This window comes from Paroedura picta, chromosome 6 (assembly GCF_049243985.1).
Source record: "Paroedura picta isolate Pp20150507F chromosome 6, Ppicta_v3.0, whole genome shotgun sequence".
NCBI lineage: Eukaryota > Metazoa > Chordata > Lepidosauria > Squamata > Gekkonidae > Paroedura > Paroedura picta.
Genome location: NC_135374.1, coordinates 86,972,233 through 86,989,066, shown reverse-complemented (window position 1 = coordinate 86,989,066; position 16,834 = coordinate 86,972,233). Strand labels below are relative to the sequence as shown.

General features: G+C 42.3%; 1 protein-coding gene and 1 long non-coding RNA gene across 13 annotated transcripts in view; one reads left to right on the top strand and one right to left on the bottom strand.

Annotated features, from left to right (window-relative positions):
• Positions 1-16,834, top strand: part of INPP4A (inositol polyphosphate-4-phosphatase type I A) — a 102,163-nt gene that overhangs the window by 34,235 nt on the left and 51,094 nt on the right. For all 12 annotated transcript variants that reach the window (XR_013232070.1, XR_013232069.1, XR_013232071.1 and 9 more), the window contains exons 2-9: positions 5,043-5,103; positions 7,908-8,123; positions 8,937-8,981; positions 10,521-10,639; positions 10,756-10,872; positions 12,615-12,694; positions 14,454-14,565; positions 16,395-16,485. Coding sequence is in view for 6 of the 12 variants with exons in the window: in XM_077343458.1 (XP_077199573.1) it covers positions 8,018-8,123; positions 8,937-8,981; positions 10,521-10,639; positions 10,756-10,872; positions 12,615-12,694; positions 14,454-14,565; positions 16,395-16,485 (670 nt within the window). In the remaining 6 variants the exon portion in view is untranslated. The remainder of the gene's footprint in view (positions 1-5,042; positions 5,104-7,907; positions 8,124-8,936; positions 8,982-10,520; positions 10,640-10,755; positions 10,873-12,614; positions 12,695-14,453; positions 14,566-16,394; positions 16,486-16,834) is intronic.
• LOC143840220 (uncharacterized) overlaps positions 1-16,834 on the bottom strand; it is a 61,584-nt gene that overhangs the window by 12,466 nt on the left and 32,284 nt on the right. The window lies entirely within an intron of this gene.

Here is a 16,834-nt window from a genome sequence, read left to right as displayed (position 1 = left end):
ATATGCATGTGCATGGTGGTGGGCTCAATCCTAGGGCCTGGAGCCAGCCTGAGTGGCAAGAACACAACTCCATTGGGCAACTGCAAGCCTCTTATGGATAAGAACAGAAAGGGCTGGTGTTTATTGAGATTGACCTGTGATTGTGTTGATAGTGGGGCTGGCAAAACTTCACTCTACTGGGAAGACATGGTTTTCATCGCCAGGAGGGAAAATATGGGACCTCTTTGATATATTGACATATCTCTGCTGGCTTACTAGGGATAGGCTGATGAACCTGAAATGCAGAGTACCTAAGACCTTTTTTACACATATCAGAGAGAGAACTGAAAAATGAGCTGTTCTGTGTGTGTGTGTGTGTGATTGTGGGGGATGCATGACCATGCAGAGGACACCTGTTCTCATACAGCTATATGAATTTTCAATGGGGAGGTGAAATCAGATTGTTCAGGAACTTTCAGGTCTAAGTAAGGTTAGTAATCTTTTTCTGTTTCATTTCTTTTTTAGTCTACAGTACACCATAGTTCTGTAGTCTGTATATTCTCTAAGCAGCCTTTCTTAACTTCTTTTACCATTGAGGCTTTGAGAAACCCCAGAAGTGGTGCCATCATGCAGAATATGGCTGGGAATCTTAGCTGTGTACATGCCCACCCAGGCCCCTCCCCTTCCCATCCAGGCCCATCACTGGTCATTTTTGGAGGAAGGGCTACTTGACATGACCGTATGTGATCATAACACCTGATAAGTGTTTAACAAATATATATATTGGGAAACCCTTCCGGGATCACGAAGAAATCTCAGGGTTTCATGAAGCCCTGGTTGAGAAGAGTGTGTTTCCCTCAACCAGAACAACTCCACCCAGCTTCTGAACAGGACTCGGCCTCGATCAGTTGCTTGAGGGCTGATCACCAAGCTGCGTGGCATGTTAGACATGGGGTAAAAGTATTACAGAGCCAAGCCCTTGGTATGGCATATTGGGATGATTCTTCCTTCTGTCTCATCAGGGCATCCTAAGAGACTACACAGCCAGAAGAGATGCAACTGGAAGCCAACTAGAGGCAACAAGGCTCTCATGGGACATGTCAGACTAGGGGGGGGGGCTTGGACTGCCAGAAGCCATCGAAATTCCTTCAGATAGGGGTCAAGAAGGATGACCTTGGATCTGCTCTTATTTCAGTGCAAGTAGGCAAGAGAGATAAGGGAGAGCAAGGACCATCCAAAGCGAGGAGGAGGAGGGACCAAAGTGAAGCTAAAACCTCACTCTGTTTGAGGTCTTATAAAAGGGGAGGAGCAACTAGTCTCCCAACAATGGTCCCTACTTGAGAGCCAACAGTGTCCTCCAACCCCCGTAGCACATACTGCTGTTGTAACAGATCACATTGGAGTAGACATGTTCCTTTGAAATTGTGGCAATAGAAAGGACAGGATTTTCCTTTTTGTTTATGTTTTTATTAAGACTTGTTCTGAGAGGGTTCTCTTCCTTCCTTAAGAAACCAGCCAGTGTTTATAATCTCCCGCACAACCTCAGAAGTTGTGTAGGAGATTATGACATTAAGCAAATTGGAGCCAACAAAACATATTAGATGAGAGGGCTGAAATGAAACCACCATTGGTACCTTAGCTCTGCCTGCAGGTGTTCAAGACGCCTCTCTTACCAGTCTTAATAAAATCCAGTTGATTTTTCTAAAATTAGTACATATGTTTTCTCTGAGCAGGATTTCTGCTTTCCTCTCAAATGTTCTTTTTAGGTAAGATTGGTGGTAATCTGAATTCTAACAGTGCTTTGTTGCTATCGAAGAATAAGTCTTGTTTAAATGTGTTTCTTATATGTTTCTTAAGAAAATATCTTTTTGTTTAAAAACACATGGTTCAGAGAATTTATCTTCATAATAATCGGTTTAAATCTCAATTCTACTGAGATTTAAAAACTCATGTATTCAGAATTTCTAGTAGAATGAAAACATCTTGTTTGCCAGAGAGGCATTTCCTTCATTTTGCATGACTATACTGGGAAATCATTCTGGTCCTTTCATTGGCACAAACAAGACAGTTTATCCTGAAGACCTTAGAATTTAATGGCATTAATTAGAGTGGTGATTCTCATGTTGTGTGCCTGAACACATTTCATTGGGTCCTCTGGGAACTGTTAAACAATGTGAAAAAAAGAGACTCTGGTGAACCCCCCATACCCATAACACAACAGGGAGCTGCTCACTTCTTGTCCACAGGATTTCCTTTTGCCTCCTTTCGGAAAGTGCTCTGTAAGGTTGGACGATACTGGCCCTTTTGTGCTGGATGTGACTGGCTGAATCCCAGCTCGTTTGTGTTTCGCAGGTGTAAGACACAGAAGCTGTCTGTTGCATCTCTGTACGAGGCATTATCTTTGGACTTGCTTCTTCAGATCTGGAGGCCTGTTTAGAACAGCTGTATAGGCAGAAGCACTTGAGTGTGGGTTATTCTGACAGGTGGCTCTTGCATTCAAAAAGTAAAAATGAAATGTGTCTCTGCCTCACTTGTCTGAAATTTGGAAAGCACGGGTGCCATATCAATTCTACGAGAAATCTGCATTGCAGCTTGTTTCATTGTGCTAAATCTTGGTAGGAACTGTACACTGTGTAGCTTTCTCTCTCTTTTTATACCTTTTCCAGCTGGAAAGTATATTTAAATTAAAAGCGTACTACATTTATTTATTTATTTTCTTGCTTTGTATACCGCCGCTCTTTGCATGGACTTGTGGCGGTTCACAACAATAAATACATTAAAACACACTAAAACCCATAAACATCCCTTCCAACAAATGACAATAAATTTTGTCTCCCCCCCATGGGTCATTCATTCATATTGCAGAATAAAAAGCACAGAAATCAGTGGCCCATTAACGTAATAGATGCTCCGTGGAAGTTGCAGTGCCAAGATGTTGAGGACCCTACAGTCACATGGTCAGGCTGGCAAGGAGCATCTGTTTCAGGTGAAGATGCAAAGTTGGCCCTACCCACACGGTTGCAGCTCTTTCAAGTTTCTAAATGTCGCTGCAGCACCTTGGAATGAGATGCAGTTATAGAAAATGGTGCCCAATTTGCCTGCTATATATTTATCAGCATGTTCTGTTGGTAGAATACCTTTGCAAAGACCTCTATTACTAACTTGGTAGTAATGGGCAAATTTAATGAAGTATTTTAAAAATATATCTTAGAGTGGATATCTGCACATACAATGTCTTAAAATGAAAATGATGGTACATTTGGGGAAATTCTTTCGGGTTTTGTATAACAGTTGAGAGATATGGCAGGGGCTCATGGGAATTGTAGTCCATGGACATCTGGAGGGCTGCAGTTTGACTACCACTGATCTAACGTTATGCATGAATATGACCAAAGTTAGGTTCTGTTTTCTGAATCTGTTCATCTCTAGACTGCTACAAGGTTTGATGGAAGTGTACCAAGTTAATAAAAGCCATGATGTGTTCCTCTAAACTACGGTATGCAAACCTCTCTGTTTAATGTCCTATTTAGTCTCATCATGAATACTTGTTTTTCTTTGCAAGCATACCTATTGCGTATGTATCCCATTTGATTTAAAGTTAGATTAAAGTTAGAATTAAAATTAGAACATTGAAGGTGGGAGAAAACTAAGTTCATTAGGATTGGAATAAAGAGCAAATTATACTTTTGCTGTGAATATTCTGCACTGAATTTGCTGCGTTATTCTCCAGCATTCAGTTTTCAGGTTTTTTTTTTCCAGATATCATACTGATAAATATGAAACGGTTTTCTTCCAAGAGCCAGGTTTCTTAAAACATTTAAATTTGTTACTGGGAGGAGTTGAAAAGGGATCCCTGAGAAAAATCTCTGTCGTGCATCTTGTGGGGTTATGTATAAGGTGGGGCATTTGTGTAGTGCAGTGGTTCTCAGCCTGAGGGCTGGGACCCCTTTGGGGGTTGAACGACCCTTTCACAGGGGTCGCAGCAGGGCAAGCAGCTTGGCGAGGGGGGGGCGTCGCTACTGTTGCCGCTCCTCCTGAAGGTGTCCACCAATTTATATATAATTTACAACCAATTTATATACAATCATGAACAATGGACCTTCATGCCATTGGTCAGTTTCGGTTTAATTTCTGTGAAAGGACACCTGCATAATTTTATGGTTGGGGGTCATCACAACATGAGGAACTGTATTAAAGGGTCGTGGCATGAGGAAGGCTGAGAACCACTGGTGTAGCGCTTTTACAAAGCTAGCATTTGTACCCAGTTTAAGACAGAGTAATTTCCTTCAAGTAGGTGAAATAACTTAAGAGTTAAGCATACGATATCTGCTATTGGCAAACTCATTTCTGCCTAGTGTAGGCTTGCTAACTCTGGGTTGTAAAATTCCTGGAAATTTAGAAGGTGGAGCCCAGGGAGGGGAGGGTTTGAGGAGGAGAGAGACTATAGAGTCCATCGTCTCCAGGGAAACTGACCTCTATTGACTGGACAGTTGTAATTCAAGGAGGTCTCCAGGGCTCACTTGAAGGTTGGGCAGAAGTCTAACTTTACTGCACTAAGTGTGAATTCTTGCATTTACCTTGAAACCACCAGTTGGACAGCAGAGACAAGTGCAGTAAGCCCTTACATGCCCAAATAGTTATGATTCCAGTATCAAAAGTCTAAATAATAATAATCGAGATTTTAATTTAAGATCACCCATAAACTGTTGCCTCATTTTTATCTGGATTTATAGCTTCTTTCTTCTCACTGTCCTCCAGAGTCTGAATCGATACAAATCCTATTTTGATAAAATCTCCTTTGTGTTTTACTTAGACTGTTTCTATAGCTATTTCTTCCCTTTCAGTAGTAGAGCGGCTGATTAATTTGACAGGCTTCTAAATATAATCTTGCTAAATCCTAAAGAAACTTTATTGCACACCTGAGGCTGTCACCGTCGTTAAAGTTAGATGCAGCTCACAGGGCGTGAGACGTGGTTAGGAAACCAAAGAGAAACGGGTGTTTAAGATCAGTTTCTGTTTCAGATGTTCTGACTAAACAATCAAATGGTGTGTTTCTTTTTTAGATGGGAAAATAAATCTGGCTTTAAGAAATGTCTCATCACATCCAAGAGGATAATAGCCCTTGTAAGTATAAAGATGTTCTGTGTAAACAGCCATGCAGTTAATGGAAATTCTACTGCAAAATGCAGCTTCCTTTGCAAATTGAATTTACATGGAATTTGGATGGGTTAAAAAGTGGGTGGCTCTGTAAAATTGTCTCTTAGCTCAGTGAGATAATGGGCCTAAGTGAATTCCGGGGTTCAGTCTCTGGCATCTCAAGTAGAAGAACTAGAATAAGCCTCTGCCTGAGGTCTTGGCTTGTTACATAAGAACATATGATCCAGCTTGATCAGTCTAGCGTTCATCCCAGGGGTGGTGGCCAAACTGTGGCTATCCAGATGTCCATGAGCTGGCAGGAGTTCATGGGAATTGTACTCCATGGCTATCTGGAGAGCCACAGTTTGGCCACCCCTGAATCCTGTTTCTCACAGGGGCCAACAAGTTACTCTGGAGGGCCAAATGAACAGGGCATAGAGGCTGAGGCTCTCCCCTGCTGCTGCCAATAGATAAACACCATTATTCAGAAGGTTGCTAATTCCTTAGCTAGAAGTCTCCTTCAGTCAACACAGCTCAAGTTGTTGCTGGATCTGTCCTTTACGAATTTTTCTAAAATGTGCCGTCGAGTAGCAACTGATTCACGGCGACCCCGTGAAGTTTATCTCATGGGGTTTTCAGGGCAAGAGATGGACAGAAGTGGTTTATTATGTCTTTCCTTTTGCATAACAGCCGCTGTATTCCTTGGTGGTCTCCCATCCAGGTCCTGCCCCTGCTTAGCTTCTAAGTATTAATGAAATCACGCCAGTTTGGGCTATTAGGGCTGCTGGATCTGTCTAAACCACTTTTAAAACTGTCTGTTCTTCTGGCCATTGCTACCTTCCCTAGCTGCGAATTCCACAGTTTAATTACTTCTAAGTAAATAAACATCCCCTGTCCTGAACTTATTTCTCAACACTGTTTTTGGGTGCCCTGGAGTTCTGATATTAAGGAAGACTGAGAAGATGCACCCTTTATTCACTTTCTCCATCCCATGCATCATTTTATAAGGTCCTATTATCAGGTCCTCCAATTAGTCAGTTCTTTCTAAAATGGAAAGTCCCAGATTCAGCCTTCCTTTGCAAGAAAGGTGCTCCAAACCCTTAATTATCTTGGTTGCCATCTTCTGTAATTTTTCAGCTTTGCAGTTTCATTTTTGAGATATGATTACCAGATTTGCACACAGTATTCCAAATGAAGCTGTACCATAACGTTATATAAAGATGTTATGATATTGGCTGTCTTATTTCCAATCCCTTTTTGCCCTTTTTACTGCTGCTGCATGCTGGGTCAACATTTTCATTGAACTTTCCTCTATAACCCTAAGATCTCCTTCCCTCTCAAACCTACCCGCTTCAGATCCCATCAATATATATTTAGTATTAGGTATTTAGTATTTTTTGTTCCAGTATGCATCACCCACACTGAATGTCATTTGCCATGCTATTGCCCATTGAACCAATTTCATCAACAACCACTCATGGCCAAACTGGGCTTGAGGCTGCCACCGCCATTTTAATGTCATTTAAAAATGCAGTGCAGCAGGCTGAGGAACTCTTGGTCTCCTCATGCTGTATCAAGCCCCTGTGGCTGTTTGGCACTGGACAAGATGCATGGTGTGCGGCAATGCTGTGGATCAAATCAGAATTGAACCCTCATTGCATTTCTACATGACTTTAAAATGGCAGAGGTGACCTCATGGCCACTCTGAAAATGCCGCCATGTCTAGTTTAGCCCTTTGTGTGGTCAGAAGCAGACAAGATGGTCTGACAGCATAAAGAAACTTCTAATCTGTTCCTCATTCACTTGAATAGCTTGTTCTGAATTTTGATAGTTTCTTACTGGGAAGTCAATATCCATTGAAACTGATGTCCTGTTGGTGTCCCCCCCCCCAAGTCTGTCATTTAAAATCTTTTCAAACTTCCCAGTAGTAGCAGTAGTAGTAGTAGTAGTAGAAGAAGAGTTGGTTCTTATATACCACTTTTTCTCTACCCGAAGGAGTCTCAAAGTGTCTTACAGTCGCCCCATAACAAATACCTCTTTCCTCTCCCCATAACAAATACCCTGTGAAGTAGGTGAGGCTGAGAGAGCCCTGATATTACTGCTCAGTCAGAACAGCTTTATCAGTGCTGTCTCGAGCCCAACAACACGCAGCTGGTTGCATGTGGGAGCATGGAATCAAACCCAGCTTGCCAGATTAGAAGTCCATGCTCCTAACCACTCCTAACCTAATTCAGAGAAAGCTGTTATAGTATAGTGGTTAAGAGTGTCAGATTAGTATCTGGGAGACCTGGGTTTGAATCATTTCCATCACACAACGACCTTATACTAACACTATGGCCTCCTTACAGAAGTTAAACACACTTCTGCACTCCCTGAAGTTGACTAAAGACTAGAGCAGGGGTAGTCAAACTGCGGCCCTCCAGATGTCCATGGACTACAATTCCCAGGAGCCCCTGCCAGCATTCGCTGGCAGGGGCTCCTGGGAATTGTAGTCCATGGACATCTGGAGGGCCGCAGTTTGACTACCCCTGGACTAGAGCCTCAAGTACATAATAAATAGTAGAACTGTGATGTTGGACACCCGTCTGTGTCTCATTGGCATGTTTGTCATGGAAGCTCACTGGGTGGCCTTGGGCCAGACTCACTCTCCCAGCCTGAGCTCCCTCACGGGTTATTGTAAGGAAAAAACAGAGAGGAGGAGAATGCCATAAGCTGCTTTGAGTCCTGATTGGGTAAAATGAGGGAAGTCCAAATGAATTAAATAAAATTGGAATTTTGTTTGTTTGTTTTAGCACACTGATACATTAAGGGCTGCAAGCAAAGACACTCCTCTGTGCTCTGATGCTACACCAGGACGTTGCTGTGATCGATCTGTTAGAAGAGGCAGCTTATCCATGACAACATGTCAGCAAAAGAACACAGCCCTCGCCATGGTGCAAAATGCCGTAGCCTGCAACACACCTCCACGATTGATGTCTCCTCTGACATGCTTGCTTTGTCTTTGGCAGGTAAGCATCTTTTCTCTATCTGTGCCATATTTATATTAAAATTCTTTGTGTGTTGGAATGACAGTGTTTTTAAGATTCAACTTCCTCCCTAATATTGGTGATGCAACCATTAATTAATTAATTAATTCATTCATTCATTCATTTGGATTTCTGTACCACCCATTCCTTGTGGCTCTGGGCGGTTTACATTGAACGTTGATTAACTCTTACATGGAACATTACATAGTTGGAAGCAGGCATGCCCTGCAGAAAGCAGTGGGGGTCCTGAGGAGCAGCTAAGATGACAGGGCAATGTGGATAAAGGACTTGAGGGCAGGACGTTTGAGACTGAGTTTATGCAGACTGGAGTTCATAGACTTGAGGGCCACACGTTTGAGACTGAGTTTATGCAGACAGGAGTTCATAGACTTTTGTCAGACCTCTTCATTAAGACTTTTGACTGAAGAAGACAATATCAAATTGCCTTTTAATTTTAATGAATTACTTCATGCCAATCCAAGTGTTTGCACACAATCACGAGGATTTTTGACACCCCGCCCCCTCTCTTTGAGCAATAAATTGCCTCTAGTACTTTTCAAAAGCAGTGTGGATTTGTACACCTCGCATAGTACATCCCCATTATTTTCCCAGTATTGTTTAAAACAAGTAGCATGGTGATTCTCTTCTAATTGTATATTTTTTGTATGCATTTAAAACAAACAGGGTCATTCGAATTTTCCAAAATGGGTTATGGAAGAGAAACATTGTTCTTTGAAATAACAGCTTCATTCTGTTTTAATAGAAGCAATTTGACTTGACTTCTGTGCTTTGTAGGAAATATCCAAGATCCAGATGAGCCAATTTTAGAATTTAGTTTAGGTAAGTGGTATAATTTTGTTCTTAATTCCTGTTTAATATACTGATTATGTTTACTTGGTCACTGTACATAAATGACTCTTACTTAAACATGATGATTATCTAGTTTGTTTCCAACAAGCCAGGATCACTTAACTCAGCACACTATAATTCATGCTGATCCAGATGGAGCTTTATCTGGTTCAGCAGGGGCATCTTACGATGCAGAGTTAGGATACAGACTCAAGATTGCTTAACTTAGTTATGCCTTAATACAGCGGTCCGCAAGCTTCTGCTTGCCGCTGACCGCTGTGGAGTGGTGAGCAGAGAGGGCGGCCCGCGCATGCGCGGCAGCCCCAGCGCAAACGCGCATGCGCGGACTGCCACGCATGCGCGTTTGTGCCCGGCAGGGGCGCGTGCGCGGCAGTCCGCGCACGCGTGTTTGCGCTGCCGCCATGCCGGCAGCCGCGGCTTCTCCTCCCGGCCCCTCCGGGCCGCGAGCAAATCGGCCACTTTGGCGGCCAATTTGCTCGCAGCCTGGCGAGCTTCTCGCTTCGGGGGGGGGAGGGAAGACGGAGCCGCAGCCCGGCACCGAGGCCTTCGCGCACCAGCGTCGGGCCGCTGCCCGCGGGTTGGGGACCACTGCCTTAATAGACACTGAGTATATGATTTTAAAACAACAGCAGTAACTAAAAGTAGACTGCACAAGACTGACTCCATCAAATCCAAGAGTTGCATGCATGATTTGTAAAAGACTTTCCTCAACTTCTAATTGGGAAGAAAGCATCTCTCTCTCTTTCTCTTTCCACCCAGTTTCAGTTGACATAGTTCTTTTCAAAGGAGAGAAGCAAGGGTGATATTTTGGAGAACTAAACTTTGGCTATATAAATTTTCTGAAAATTGATCTTGAAAGAGCCCTGTGATTGAGCAGAGTAATCTGGACTCTGCTGAAGTTTTTATTGCTTTAATTGGCCTCTCAAATAAATTTGCAAATGTTGCTGCCACCGTAGTTAACTTGGCTACCCATATGTATGTTTTGTGGCATCATGATAGCCTGAAAGATAAAGCATAACATTTTTCCTATTCATTTAAAAAAAGACCCTGCCCAGTTATTAGAAAGTAATTCCTGCTGGCAAGTCTAGCTTTGAAAAAAAATCTCCAGTGTGTAAAGATGGTCAGCCTGATCCTTCCCTTCATCCTTGCCAAGCAGTGGATGACTGAGGGATCGTCTTTGTGCTGAGTACGTTGCATTATAGCTGGCTTCTTACAGTAAGGTGGGAGAACACTCATATTTGTAGATATTTCGTTTTCTGTTAGCTAGTCTGCTGTAGGAAGAACAGAGTTGTGTTCATTAATACATTGTGCCAGAGATCTTAATGCTCTGGAGCCCACATCTCTAGATTCATGTTGTATTATTTCTAACAAGGCAAAGATTGTCCCTGAGCAAGATGTTAGGGAGGTGGAAAGCAGGCAGATTTGGGTTTTCTTTCTTCTTTGCACATTGTGCTTGCGCCAGAGTGCCTCGGCATGTTATTAAAAATTTATGTTCTTGGTTTTCTGTAGCTTGCAGTGAGCTGCTTACTCCGTCGCTAGATAGAAAGCCAAATAGTTTTGTAGCAGTGAGTGTCACCACACCTCCTCAGGCATTCTGGACAAAACATGCTCAGACAGAAATTATTGAGGTAAGTGGACGTGAATGCATTTCGTAAGGACTAAGCACCTTTAGCAGTGATTAATTTCTGATGGTCCCAAGTAGCCTCTATTAACTTTCTCCTGTGTGTTTTCTTTTAATTTGCAGGGAACAAGCAATCCAATCTTTCTAAGCAGTATTGCCTTTTTTCAAGACTCTCTTATTAACCAGATGACACAAATAAAACTTTCTGTATATGATGTTAAAGATAGATCTCAGGGAACTGTAAGTCCTGTTATTATCTCCACTTACGTTCTTCAAAATTTTATCATCTTCATGGTCTTCAAAATGTTGTGTGTTACTCTGCTTTGTGGATTAGCAGTCATTCTATCTGACAGGTTAAATGTGAAGACCCGTAGGTATTTATAAAGAGAGATTTCAAAGATAAACATATTAAATAAGTAAAATTTTAGAGGTCCCTTCGTTCCTCTTCATTCCTCTTACTTCTACACCACCAAAGTTAAATGTACAGAAAGGTGCTTAGGGTGTGGAGGAGGGGGGGAGCTCATATTGACTTCTAAAGAACAAATATTTACTTTGAAATAATTCTTTATAGCCCTGTGTGTGAAATGCAGAAGTTCTCAAACTGTGGGCTAAGACCCACAAGAGGATCATGGCTCTGTCCCAGGCGAGTCTTGAGACCTGGGGGAACAACAGGGTAACCTGAGAAAGGAGGTTCTAGGAAGCTGTCTATTTAGAAGTACTAAAAAATAAAATATAAACTTTATCAGCATGTGGGACACTTGCTTGGAGCCAGCTTGGTGGAGCGCAGACTTCAAACTAGTGGGCCGGGTTTGATTCCGTGCTCCCCCACATGCAGCCAGCTGGGTGACCTTGGGCTCACCACAGCACTGATAAAGCTGTTCTGACCGAGCAGTAATATCAGGGCTCCCTGCCTCACCTACCTCACAGAGTGCCTGTTGTGGGGAGAGGAAAGGTGAATGTAAGTCGCTTTGAGACTCCTTCGGGAAGAGAAAAATAGCATATTAGAACCAACTCTTCTTCTTCTGTTTTATGTTGGGCAGGGGGAATGTTTTGTGGAATTTTTTGCTAGTGGGTCCCAAGAAGTATGGCACGTTTAGAAGCATTTCACAAAGTTGGAGAATCACTTTCTTAGCACATTTTTGTACTTTAAGAAACAATGTATGGGTCACCTATAGCAGGGGGGAGGGCTTTTCATTCTCGAAAGACTCCCAAGTATGCATAATAATAATTTTTTAATTAATCAAAAATGTGAGTATGTCCTATCTGATGAAGACTGAATCTGCACTAGGAGCACAGAGGGTTGGATCCAGCAGAAAGGCTTGCAGAAGGATTTGATGGAGTCAGCCTTTCCCTGCCTTCCCCTTCTCCAAGCAGCCAGGCTGTTTGTCCTTGAAGATCCTCCCGGTTAGCCTCACAAAATTATAAAATAAAATGTAGTGCAGAAGAGGGCATTACCATGACAAGTAGCAAACCAGGTCAAATTGCCTCCTTCTCCCTCTTTGGCTCACAGCTTGCATAAGGGGAAGTGCAGGGGAAGATCCACTTTGTCAATTAGTTCTGCATGCAATTCCACCCGATCCAGACCATGTTGAGAGCAGGTGAGCACTGGGCAGAGGGAGAGCAGCTTGCTTCTTGGGCACCCCAGCATTTATATATTGAGTTACTGAGATTATATGTGTGTGAGGGAGTGGTTGATTGATGGGGGGATGCTGAGAAAGACACTTTGATTCTCCACTCCTCCATGTGCTGGGTGACCTTGGGCTCGCCACAGCCCTGACAGTGCTGTTCTGACTGAGCAGTCTTGTCAGAGCTCCCTCATCCTCACCTCCCTCACAGGGGAAAGGAAGGGAAGGCCATTATAAGCCGCTTTGAGTAAAACGTGGGGTATAAAAAACAATTCTTCGTAGTGATGGTTCATAAATAGAAAAGTAAATAATTTATGATTAAATGTCTTCTACATTAACCATATTTCCCTCCCCCAGATGTATTTATTGGGTTCTGTGATGTTCACTGTAAAGGAGCTACTTCAGGAGAGGAACCATCGATTGCACTTAACACTAAGGTTTGTACTTCGTTTGTGCCTGTTTCAGGAAGGCTAGGCCATTTCGTGGCACAATCAGTCGTTGCTCTTCCAGCTTAAGTATATTTCTCCATTCAAAAACGTCAGGTGTATACCAGGGTTTAAGATTAGAAAACTATTGTGCAGAAGTATTTTTAGGATTGCAAAGACTCTTCTAGCGGTGGAAAGTACCATCAGGCTGCAGCTGATTTGTGATGACCATGTAGAGTTTTCAAGGCAGAAGATGAACAAGGGTGGGTTGCCATTCCCTGCCTCTACATAACAACCCTGGACTTCTTTGGTGGGCTTCCATCTAAGGACTAACCCGGGCTGACCCTGCTGAGCTTCCGAGGTCTGATGAGAGTGAGCTAACCGGGGCAATCCGGGCCAGGGCTAGCCTGTACTATCTCAGTGAATTTATACACCGTTATTCAGATTTGTGATTTATGCAGCTGTGCAAATATGGTTGTAATGGAAATGAAGGCAGATGCAACTGTTTAAAAGACAGGAAACTTTTAATGTAGAGAAGAGGTTTTTCAACACTTTTAATTTCTTTTTTCCCTCACCTCTGACCAAATAGTATATTTAAGCTCCTCATGCATCACCCCAGACTGATGCTTTTGTAATACTGTTTTGTGAAAGACAAAGTTGCCTGCAAGCTACTGTAATAGCTTCAGAAGATCTCAGAAACAGATTTCAAATTCAGACGCAGACTTCTGAACTCTGTGCTCTGTCGTTGCACATAAATTAAAAAGAATGTACAGAATATATTTTGCAATGTTTCCTAGAAACGATGAGGAAATTGCAGTTGACAAAACGGGTTACATATCTGTACCACCAGAGTCTTTGTCTCTCTCTAAATCCTTGGCATATTTTATTATAGTCTTCTAATTTTGGTTTAGGCCCTTGATTTCCCACATTCTCAAATCCCAACTGAAACAATCATATCTCCGTCATCTGCTGCCTCTTTATTGTTCTGTCCTCTCTAGTCTTTCTTCAAACATGTTCATTTATATTGTAAGGTCCTTGAGGCACAGTCTTGTATTTTGTGCCTATATTAATTGTAAAGTACCATGCACATGTATAATATTGCAGTACTAAATAATTTACCCAGTCCAGGAAGTTTAATCTAAACATGTTATCCATGCAGAGAAATCTTCCTCATGAACATTTTAAGAATTTTAAAATATATTTGAAATTGAACCCCTCTAACCTTCAGGGGCTGTAATGGGTTAGGAGCAGATGGTAATATCAGAAGTACAGTCTACAGGCAAGGACATATGATGTATGCTTTATAACTGACTAGGGTCCAAGCCCGTTGCATTCAGGAATACAACGGGCACTAGACTGGATGTGTGTGTGGAAGAACTCTGGATGGGCTCTCCTTCCCTCCCAGGACCTGGAAAGGCTGCAGGCTGTAGGCCCCCAGGAAGGGAATTCACCAGCAGGGGCAGCTCTCACGCAGCAGGGATCTGCAGCTTCTGAGTCTCAGAGGGAAGTGGAAGGAGGAGGGGATAGTAAGGGTTGGGGGGAACGGAATGCGATGGGCTGGCCACCGGACAGACAGGCAAGCTGGTTGGAGGAGCAGGCACTCAGGGGCAGGACAGCCACCCTGAGTGGGTGTTCAGCACTGAGTGGCACTTAAGCCATAAGACACACTCCTCCTCCAAGCCCTTACCAGAAATATATGATGTGGAACAGATAATCCTGTTGGACTGCTGAATCTAAGCATACCAAAGCATCAACAATGTGTGTGTTGTAGATCTGCTGAAAGTGACCGTGTTGGCAACATTACAGTGATAGGATGGCAGATGGAAGAAAAAACAGACGAAAGGCCTCCAGTGACCAGGTCTCCTGACACTATCAATGGAAGGGTGAGCATAGATATTGCCCATTCATCTCAAGACAGTGTTGTATATGCACAATCTTAACTCACAGGCTTCCTTATGCTACCTTTTTGCCAGATATTTTCAGCTCTCCTTAGGAACAACTCATACAGTACTTTTTCCTTATGTGAGCTGTCAAAATGTTCTCCAAGCAAATAGGTTACGTGAACTAAGTAGTCACTGATATGGCCAGCAGCAGTTTTTGTATGCCTAGCAGCTGAGCTGTGTTATTGTATGAATTTACTGCAGGCCCTATTCATGTGGTATGGTCTGTGTAAGATTATACTGCATGCATGGAGAAAAAAAAGGACTGGGTGAATTGGCATTGTATGTTTTCGTTTATTAAAAATAATAATGCAAGTGCCACAGAAAAGAGCAACTAGCATCAATTTTGTTTTGATTTAGGGTCTGTTTAGGTCAACTATTCCATTCTGGTTAAGATCATTTACTTTTGTGTATTCTCTGAGGATATGAGTAAAGTGTGCATTGTGGGGGTGGGGGTGTTACCCTAGTTTTTTAGACTATTAAGGTAGATTAGACTGAACATCACCAAAGGAAGTCATTTAACGTTATACCTGAGTGAGGTTTCGAAGTGGATTTTCCCACTCCCACACTCAAATTTGTTATCATTACAACCATTCCACTGAGAAAAGTTTGAAGCCTTCCTCCAGTCTAAGTGGGTGTTTGTACAGATGAGCAGCCACTTATGCTGGAGGAATTTCCTATGTGCTAAGGCGGCCTTTCTCGATTTTTTGACTGCTGAGAACCCCCTGAAACATTCTTCAGGCTTTGAGAAGCCCTGGAGGTGGCGTGATCATGTAGAATATGGTTGGGAAATATAACTGTGTACACCAGGGTTAGTCAACCTGTGGCCCTCCAGTTGTTCATGGACTACAATTCCCATGAGCCCCTGCCAGCAAACGCTTACCCGGGGCTTACCCGGGGCTCCTCCCCTTCCCACGCCCTCCACGCCCATCATTGGACATTTTGGGAGGGGTGGGTGGGTCTACATGACCATATATGGTCATATCACCTGATAAGTGTTTAACAAATTTTAAACGTGTATAAAAATCAGTTAACTTCCACTCATTCAGGAAACCCTTCCAGAGCAGTCAAGAAACCCCAGGGTTTCACAAAACCCCGGTTGAGAAAGCCTGTTCTAAAGTAAAGTATTGCCTAGAATTCATGTTGTATTCTTTTCCTCCAGGTAGCCTGGGGTAGCATATATCTCTCCTGGTTTCTGTTCCCCATTCAGTTTCATTCCCACAAAAACCTTGTGAGCTAAATTAAGCTGAGTAGGGATGACTCACCAAGGGTACCTATCAGACTTCATGGTTAAGCTGTGATTTGAACCTGGATCTCCCTTGTATTAAGTCCAGCATCGCATCACCTGCTGCACTCCGGCTTCACAACATGTTGAAATGAAATTAGAAGACATATAAAAGTATATTTCCAAAAAGTTTACTTTTTGCTCCCATCACACTAATTAAAGCATCATGAAATTATAATTTCAGAAGCTTTAATGCATCATGAAAAAATAATCTCTCAACGTTAGCTTTTTAAAAAATAAATCAGCAGTCACGACAAAAGTGGAATTTTAAAAAATCTAATTCACCAGTTCCATTGTAACAGGGCACAATTTTAATCTGCCAAACTGTTTTGTTTGTTCATGCTTGCTAAAAAATGGACAGGATTTAGTAAAATAATTTACTATTATATAAAGAGTAAGCAGTTCTAAAAGTTAAGTTCATGTTTTGTAAGGGTTTGGTCATGAAGTTTTATGTTGTCTGTATTTTTCATGCTTGTGTTTTCTTTAGACTGTACTTCCTGTTGATGAAAGTTTAACAGAGTCTTTAGGAATAAGATCCAAATACGCTTCATTACGAAAAGATGCATTGTTGAAATCTGGTAAATATTTTTCCTGTGCAAATAATTGATTTAACAGTGGTTTAACAGATGTCTTCTGCTTCGTGGTCTTGATGGTAGAAAACCACTTTAAATAGTGCTTACCATGGATAAGTTGCAGCAGTAGTGTAGACTGCGGATTGGAAGTCCATGTAAAGAATTTATTTTGTGAGTAGTGCTGCTGTATTTACAATGCAAGCAATATTTCTATGAAAAATGTCATGTAAGATATTCTCCAAAATTTGTTAAATGAAGTAGAAGAAATAGCCAACTGGAAATAGATTCAGGCAGGTAGCTGTGTTCATCTGAAGTGACAGAACAAAGTTTGAGTCCAATGGCACCTTTAGAATCA